The sequence below is a fragment of the Musa acuminata genome, chromosome BXJ3-3, assembly GCF_036884655.1.
Source record: "Musa acuminata AAA Group cultivar baxijiao chromosome BXJ3-3, Cavendish_Baxijiao_AAA, whole genome shotgun sequence".
NCBI classification, from domain to species: domain Eukaryota; kingdom Viridiplantae; phylum Streptophyta; class Magnoliopsida; order Zingiberales; family Musaceae; genus Musa; species Musa acuminata.
The window spans coordinates 23,902,501-23,911,642 of NC_088351.1; the positions used below are offsets into that span (position 1 = coordinate 23,902,501).

At 39.2% G+C, this 9,142-nt stretch overlaps 2 protein-coding genes across 2 annotated transcripts in view; both read right to left on the reverse strand.

The window, feature by feature from the left end:
* LOC135634395 (uncharacterized) overlaps nucleotides 1-1,857 on the reverse strand; it is a 3,400-nt gene extending 1,543 nt beyond the window's left edge. Inside the window, exons 1-6 of the mRNA XM_065144827.1 lie at nucleotides 1,644-1,857; nucleotides 1,335-1,536; nucleotides 888-970; nucleotides 642-742; nucleotides 456-551; nucleotides 300-353 (exon numbers count right to left, since the gene is read on the reverse strand). Coding sequence (XP_065000899.1) covers nucleotides 300-353; nucleotides 456-551; nucleotides 642-742; nucleotides 888-970; nucleotides 1,335-1,536; nucleotides 1,644-1,731 — 624 coding nt within the window. The 5' untranslated portion in view covers nucleotides 1,732-1,857. The remainder of the gene's footprint in view (nucleotides 1-299; nucleotides 354-455; nucleotides 552-641; nucleotides 743-887; nucleotides 971-1,334; nucleotides 1,537-1,643) is intronic.
* Nucleotides 1,858-2,884: 1,027 nt separating this feature from the next.
* Nucleotides 2,885-4,142, reverse strand: LOC135633099 (nuclear transcription factor Y subunit B-3-like). The gene has a single exon (XM_065142192.1). It carries the CDS (start codon nucleotides 3,627-3,629, stop codon nucleotides 3,024-3,026), a length of 606 nt encoding a protein of 201 aa, XP_064998264.1. The 5' UTR covers nucleotides 3,630-4,142; the 3' UTR covers nucleotides 2,885-3,023.
* Between the last annotated feature and the right edge of the window lie 5,000 nt (nucleotides 4,143-9,142).

Sequence of the window (9,142 nt, forward strand, 5' to 3'; positions counted from 1 at the left end):
GAGAGTGAAACGAACATAGAATACATATACGGTCCGCAGGTTAAACTTTCGGAGATCAAACTCGGCATATTATTCTTCATATTGTTCTTGTTCGCTGGTTCCATCAACATGATTCGTAATATATTTCCATGATTAAATGATTATACATTTGTTGTCGATAGAACGACAATGCTGGTTTGAACAATTAAATCTCAGACTTAAAGCTTTTATGTCTTTTAAACGCTTTACCTCAATAGAGTAACGATAAAACGAGTAAATTCGAGCATAAGATATTCGATTATCATAGTAACTCCACTTACTTGATAAAGAATATCCCTTCTTGTACATGATCCAACGTGCTCATCAAGATATTCCTACGTACAACACAAAACACGAAGTCGATGAATGATTGACCGAAAGGATTTCTCTATCGTTTACCTAAGATGGATATACAGATCATGGCTGCATTGACTGACCTTTGTGTAATGAGTTTCCAAATCAACGAGAGCTCTTTGCTCTGGGGTTCTTGCTCTTAAGAAACGAAATGCCAGGGACATCATTTGTCGATCAATCTGCATCAGGAAACAACATATACATTTTTGACTAAATGGTGCTTGCAGCCGTAAAAACATGTCTTAATAGTCAATAAAATGCAAACACACCTTTGGAAAGCACTCGAAACCACCACCAGTGACATTGAGCAATGCCAATGAGCAAATCCTCTCAGGTGCCAAAGCTGCCAATTTGCAGGCTATCATTGCTCCTGAGTTCAATCAGCACAGATTGCATGAAAGATGAGACTCTGCCAGCATATATGCCAGAAACTTATTGCCCTGATTTAACAGAGACGATCTGGTGCTACAACATCAAGAATGCATTACAGGATAAACGAGACCAACTCATCTCACCCATCGAGTGACCGAAGACATGAGCTTTTCTCCAGCCAAGATGATCCAATAGAGCAAGGGCATCCTTTGCCATTATAGTCGTTCTGCAATCCAGGAAACGATGCATTAGTTCCCCCTGAGTTACACATTCTCCATGAACCTAAACTTATCATGCTTTTGAAATTAAAAGAATGATGATTGAATGATATAAACGAGCTCCCCAAAAATTTGGATAAAGACCAAAGAGAAAAAGAATAAAACGTCTGCTAATTTGTGTTCTTGCCTAAAGGATCAAATTGGCAACCAACCTTTTTGTTCCTTCTCAGATAAAGAATCCTAATTCGACAAAAAAATTGATGGCCGACGACAAAATCGCACTTGAATCTATCCCTACATATGAACCCAAAGATTCGGCCAAAAAGAAAAAAAAAAGGAAAAGAAAGATTTATCCAGAAAAAAATAACTTACGAGTATTCAGATTTGTTGGCGGGCACAGAGCTCCGACCCACCCCACGGTTATCGAAGCAGCACACCTCGATCCCTTCTTGGAGGCCGTCCAATCCCCCATCGCCGGCAATCACCGCCGCCTCCGGCTCCTCATCGTTGGGCTCCACCGCTCCCGTCAACCCCTTTATCTGAGGCCCCCACGAATCGTGCGTCGCTGCCAATCCTACACCGAAACCACAACCGAACAAAACTCGTCATCAAAATCCGAGCTTTTAACTATCCAAACACGTAATTTTCCTCACCGAAACCAAAAATCCCGAAAAAACCTACCGATAATTAGGAGGACTTTGGTGCTCCCATACCCAAATCTCCGGTAGAAAATTCTCGTCCCATTCTCGCTCGAATCACAAAAAGGCATCTTTGTTATCACCTCGTCGTCCGAAGCAAATATCCCGCTAAAAATTCGAGGTACTTGTTTCTCTGAGCTATTTAATTAGGAGAAAATAATGCCAAAAATCAGATCGCCGGAAGCAATAGGGGAGGAGATTGAGGCCCCAAGGGTCGCCTAAAAAGGCCGCGGCGTGAAGGGGGTCACGACGCGGGGACACGTGGATGGTAACGGCTGGCAGCGGATGTGGTAGGTTTGTGGCGGGAAGGGATGGAGTCAAAGCGGGACGCCTTCATCATCTGATCCGCTGCTTGGAGCCGTCGGATCTTTTATCTGTTTGTCAACCTTGAAAGATTCTTTTACACATGTGAGCTGCCGCTGTCTAAATCAGAATCCAAGTCGTAATGCGATATATATATATATATATATATAGTGTCTCTGCAGTCATTTATGACTAGTTAGAATCCCAACATATTCCTCCGAAATTAATATATTTTAATGAATGTTTTCTTTGACAACTATGAATATAGAACTCCATTCGAAGTTGAGTTGGATCAAATAATTTGCCCGTAATAGAAATTAAAATCCTTGCTAGGTTCATCCAAAAAGAGCAAGCTTGTAGAGTTTCTGGTCAACGAAAGGTAGCTCGGGGACTATGATTCCGCCACACACGTCTCCTTGATCCAATGAGGACGTGGAGGGTAAGAGTCGTTCGTCCTTGTATGCGTAATGATTGTGGACTTGGTCTGGTCTCCACTATTGACCTAATCACTCATATTCCTTCTGGATTTCTTTGGAGACACTGTTAGATAATAATAATAATAATAATAATAAATAAATAAATAAATAAATAAATAAATCATAATCATAATAAAACAACGTTAGATAATCATAATATATCATTGATGATTCATTCAAAGAATCAGATGGTAACATAAAAAAACTTAAAATTTTAATCATGAATATTTTAACTCAGACTTAGTATTTAATGCTATATTAGGTATGACAGTATAAAAAGTTGCTGTAAACGAGTCAAAATTAAAATAAAAGTCAAGATGGATTTGATAATCAGGGAGGGTCTTTGATTGAATGAATTAATCAAAATTATGTTATATGTTTCGCTGAATGAAAGCTAAATCACACCATAATGCACGTAAAGCGAAGCGAATAAACCATCACAGCGTGTTGGAAAACATGCACACCTAAATTCGAGTCCGAAAAGATAAATCAATCTACAGCGCGACCATTAGCGGTTGCATCGACGGTGACAAATGCCCAAACCAGAAATCGCATCCCTACATGCACAGTCTTTGTGATCAGACTCAGCCGTGCCTGCCAATCCCTGCTGACGAAGACGAAGAACCCCGGCCGCCTGAGCTGGCCTTTCCAACCTGATGGCCGTACGAAGGACCATGCAGTGGCTGTCTCATCGCCATCATCATCCCACCCGCGCTACCGTACGCTCCTACGCTGCTGCTGCCGCCGGCACTAAAGCCGCGATCAATGCTCCCGATACCTCCCGTGCTCCCACCGCTGCCACCCGAATCCTTGTGGAAGCCCGACGATACCAACTTCTCGCCCTCCAACTCCCGGAACTTCTGCAGGTACACCTTCAGGGGCTGGACGTAATCTTCGAAGCCCAGGGTGGTCATGGCCCAGATGAGGTCGTCGCCGTTGACGGTCTTGCGCTTCTCTCGCTGGCACTTTTCGGAGGCCTCGCCAGTGATGAAGCTGATGAACTCCGACACGCACTCCTGCACCGTCTCTTTGGCGTCCTTGGAGATCTTCGCGTTGGCCGGGAGTGCCTTCTTCATGATCCTGCCAACATTCGCGATGGGCAGGAACCGGTCCTGTTCCCGAGGCGAACAGAGTTCGCCTCTCCCCGCCGCGTGGTTCTGTCCACCGGACTCGTTATCTGAATCCACCATCAATCAAGGTCGCAGTTTCTCCAGAAATTGGAGCTTCCAACAGTGTTCCGATGGGAATTCACTGGAAATCAGAACTAGACGCAGTGATGTCCTATGGTAATGTTTCCACAAATTGAACGAAATTTGGAGCGTAGCATTTGAAGGAATCGTGGATTAGAACCACGGGTTTTGGTTCCAGGGGTACAAGATTCGACCTCGTAGCTAGACACAGGGAGATTAATCTGTAGAGCAGGGATCGGGAAGAACACCAATATCTGATCTCTTTGACTAAAAGCCGGAAGAACTCGAAGCCGGAACCCCAAACGACCAGGGTTCAGAGAACACGAAATTCCAATGATAAACAAAGAGAAAACGGAAGAACGGAGAGATTTTTCGAGTCAAACAGGTGTAAGTTGAAGCCACCAAAGGATCGATCGATTGGAGTTTCTTGCCGCCGGAGGAACGGGGACCGGAGGAAACGAGAGCCGAGAGCGCACCAGAGGGTGGAAGTGGGACGAAGGAGGAGTGCTAGGGGCCGTTGGATCTCGGCCCTAATAATGCATCGAGAGTAACACGTGGAGAAAGGAGGGCCGTTTGTTTCTCGGTTAGGTACGGGCCTAAGCGGATTCTTCTCCACCGTTGATGCGGTTCGCGTGCTGGTGATCGTCCATTCGTCGACAGGGAGTGGGCCCCGCTCGGAGTTAGATGGGAAAAAGGCGTCGTGTTCACATACTGTTTCGCTTTAAATGGCACTCACGAGGTATGAGTGCCACATTATTCAACGTATTTACATAGTCAAGAGAACACTGCCACATGTATTAGGAGTGATGACTCCCCATCACGTATGATCTGATCAACAACAACACTCATCTACAAGGGTGATTGATGCATCAGCTGATACAGGGAGTAAGCCGAGGGCATGAATTGGTCCCCCACGCGCATGGGGATGTGCACTCTCACTATGCTAACGAAGGGAAAGATCCTCTGTCAGGGATGATTCACCAATCATATGAGAGATCCACACTTTGCTCGCCACTCGCGATAAGCATTTTTATTCGTGGCTCGTTACCGGGACCCACGGCGTCGTACATCCGGTGCCGGCCTTTTTCTGTGTCACGTCAACATGACGTCTTAGTGTCACGAAGTCTGACACGCGTCACAGGGTAACAAGGCTTGATGATCATCGGCAATGATGACTCCCAACAACTTCCTCAACTGATTGGAGCAGAGATGAGAACCCTCCACGATAAAAGAAGGATAAACTGTGGATTAAGTAAAAGGAAAGAGAACTTCTCACTGTTTTCCAAGTGGGGTTTGGAGTAGTTGTCTCCTTGTGCTCACTGTTTCTACCAGACTTTGTCTCTCTACCACTTTCCAAGGAAAGACCCATCTTGCCCAGCGTCCTTTTCCCGATTCCAGAACTTTTGCTCCTTGGCTTTGTCTCTCTACCGCTTCCCTTTCCATTTTGCTTTCTCCGTGGGGTTTCTTGTCGAGATATGGTGCAACTTCACAGGTAAAGTTCAGTTTTTATTCTTCAGTAAAGGCAGTAGCTTTTGGTTTTTTTTTTTTTTTCTTTGGATGGAGTTGGTTGTGTGATGAAAAGGAATATCATATTTAAGTGAAATTTTTTCTCAAATAGTAATAATAAGCTATTACTAGTCTAAAATCAAACTAAATATAAGAAGAAGAAATCAAGATGAATTTTTTATATTAAATTTATCAAGAAAAATACTTATAAATGAACTTAACTTGAATACTTAAGGCTTGAATTGAGATACCATCTATTTATAAATATAAAATATAAGAGTTCTTAATCTCTATAACTCTTATCTAACATTATTTGAAATATTTTAAAATATATTTTAAAATATATTTTAAAATATATTTTAAACTAAGAGTTCATTATCCATAATACTTTATCTAATCTCATTTAAAATATAAAATATTAATTTATAATTTAAAAAAATATATTTTAACTTCTTAACACTCTCATTTAAAATATATCTTTGGAGATAAAAGTATACCTTTGGAGATAAATCCCTGCTTGATTTAGGATTTAAAGAAATATGATCTTAACCAAAGTGTTTTCAAATGTGCATATGAATGTTATCATCCATATCATATCTTATACTTTTCGAAATCTATCTAAATCAAGTTGCTTCATTCGAAAACTTATAGGATCATCTAGAATACCTCTTGACCTAGAGCTTGATCCAAACATAGTAGATGGAAGACCACTAAAATCTCTAACTAGGCTTCGTACAAAAGGCCCAACAACCATATGACGATCGAATTTAAGAATAAGCTTATGCAAATAAAAAGTATCACCAAATTCCTCATGAAAATCAATAAGTTTTGATAGAAGATCCCGAGTTTCATTTTTATAAACAACATTCATTTCTTCAATTATGGTATCCTCCCACACTTTAACACCTTTGGCTTCATCAAAATAAGTAGGCTTAAGATCATTAATTGGTTCATAAAAGAAATAGTGCTATATACTTATATTGTCTCCATTTCTATAACATACTGTTAGGATTAAGAGCAGCACTAAGAGAGGGGGGTGAATTAGTACAGTGGAAAACTTTCACGATTTCAGAAAATTGTTCGTTTCGTTTAAAACCAATTCCGACGAAAATAGTTTCGATTCAATCTATTTCGGAGAGAAGTTGAACTTGAAAGCTTTCGTAAAAGTGCAAGAGAAGATTAAGGAGATTTACAATAAAGTAAATTACACAAATGAAAAGTATACCGGAATTTAGAGTAGTTCGGTCAAGGTGACCTAAATCCACTTTTGGATTCCTCCTCCAACGAGGTCACCAGCATCCACTAAAGGCCTTCCTTCAATAAGTGAAGACCGAACACCTCTTTACAACACTTTCTCCTTTTCCCGGGTTTAAGAGATAATCCTTACATGTCTCACTCCTCTTTCTTAGATAGTTACAAGACTAAGAGATAAAGGAGGAGAATTCTAACTTTTACAACACTTTTATAACTCAAGAATTTAAGATTAAGCCATTACTTTCGTGCTCTTTCATGCAGAAAATGATAAAGTTTTTATAGGTCCCAATAGCTATAAAATTGGAGCAAATAAGTGTCATATTCTCGGAATCCGGGGTACTAGTAGTACCACCGCCGTTACTGAGCGGTACTACCACCGCCGAAAAAGGGCGGTACCACCGTTGGCAGCACTGCTGCGAGCGGTACCATTGCCCAGAAATCCAGGGGCACTACCTTCCGGGCAGTGCCACCGTCGGCCATACTTTCAGGGGCTAATTGGGTGCTCAATTCAGCCCAATTCAGCCCTGTTAAGGGCCCAGTTGGCCCCTAATTATGTTAGTGGGATCACCTTCAATCCTCACTTAATTTATACTATAATTAAGACATAATTTATAGTGCTTCTTATTCCGGTGCGTTAATTGCTCTTCCGACGAGCTTTCGGCGTACTTTCGATGAACATCCGACGAACTCTCGACAATATTCTAGTGGACTTCCGGCAAGCTCCTAGACTTTACGATGATCTTCTTCTTGGTGAGTTCCGATGAGCTTCTTTAGCAAGCTCTTAGACTTCTCGGTTGGTTCCGACAGAACTTTCGACGAACGTTTGGACTTCCGTCGAACTCTTGAACTCCCAATGAGATCTCGATCTTGACTCCGGCATAACACTTACTTTATATCTTACTACTATCATAGTTAATCCTGTACACTTTTCTCAACATATAGATTAGGTCAAACAATTTACAATTGACTTCATCATCAAAATTCGAGATTCAACAATCTCCCCCTTTTTGATGATGATAATCAATTGATGACAGAGTTAACCTTAACTCTCCCTATCTATATGCCATACTTGAGAAAAGACATTCTTGAATTCAAGGCTTTTGAATTCAAGAAACAAACCGATAATTTAATTAAACTTATCAATATGCACGTCATGATTCCTCTCATAATCTATCATTCTCAAAATACGATGCCAAGTATTTATCAAAACGATGTCAAGGCATGACATTCATTTTTAAGTATGATATTTCAAATATGAAAGATGACAAAGATAGCAATTCATCATTCTATGGCAAGATATCAATTATAAAAGAGCAAGTTAAGCTCTAGATATCTTATCATAATGAAAGAAATTTATCAAGCAAATATTTCAAGTATATATGATGAAATACATTGCATACATTTGTCATAAATTTATCATATTTTGGTATTATTTCTCCCCCTTTATCATCAATAAAAAGGAGAATAGTTCAACAATGCAAGTGTGGTAAAAAAAAAATCAAGCAAGTTTCACACTCAAAAGTTCTCATCATTAAATGTTATCAACATTAAGGCGATAGATTCTAACAACTTCTCCCTCTTATCATCACAATTTTGCATGAAGAAAAGGAAAGAAAGTAAGGAGGGAATCTATTAAGAACTAAGTTTGTGAAATTATTTGAATCAAGTCAAAAACATTAAAACATGCTTTCATTTTAACAAAGAGAAGGGATTCATGAAAAGGATCGAGATATCCATATAAAATCAAATCCCCACGAAAATTATCACACACAAGAATTCATCTTTCAAGGATTAATATATCCATTGGAATTCCTTCAATTTTCATGACAAGAATTCATGGGAGAGAAGTATCATATGAAGGAGAAATTCAGGAATAAAACTTCATAGTGAGAAGAGCATTACATCAAATCCATTTCTCATTAAAAATTCATAAGAGTGAAATCTGCCAGAGATGCATTTGTCAATGATTTCCATGAATCAAACATCAAGATATGTATAAAAACTTCATGCATTTATAAAATATTTTGTCATAGCCTTTCATCACTACTTGTATGAGGTAATATCATTAGTGCTTGTAGTACTCAAAAGTTAAGAATATGATGTATGATTAAAACTTCTCAATATTCAATAGAAATCATAATCATCAAAGTAAACCTGATATTGCATCATTGTATGATAACATGCTTATCATTTAAAGGGATCACAATATCATAGAAACTTTCAACATCAAAGCACAAAATTCCAACATCAAAGTAAACAATTTATTGAAGCACACAACCTTATCATCATGTAAAATTATTAGCACAGAATTTAAGTGAGTGATCCAAAGAATCAAGAAAGTCCAAAACTAAAATTTAATAAATTTATGCATTCGGACAAATTAACATTCCCAATTCTCTTCTAATAAAATCAAATTGTTCTTCACTTAAGGGCTTTGTAAAAATATCGGCTAATTGATGTTTCGTATCAATAAACTCTAAGATTACATCATAATTATTAACATGATCTCGCATAGAGTAATGCATAATATCAATATGTTTAGTTCTAGAATGTTGAATGAGATTTTTTGTTAAATATATTGCACTTGTGTTATCACATTTTATGAAAATATTTTTAAGATGAATCTTATAATCTTCTAAAGTGTTTTTCATCCACACAACTTGTGCCCAACATGCACTAGCTGCAATGTACTTGGCTTCGGTTGTAGATAGTGCAACCGAATTTTGTTTCCTGGAAGAACAAGAAACAAGTAC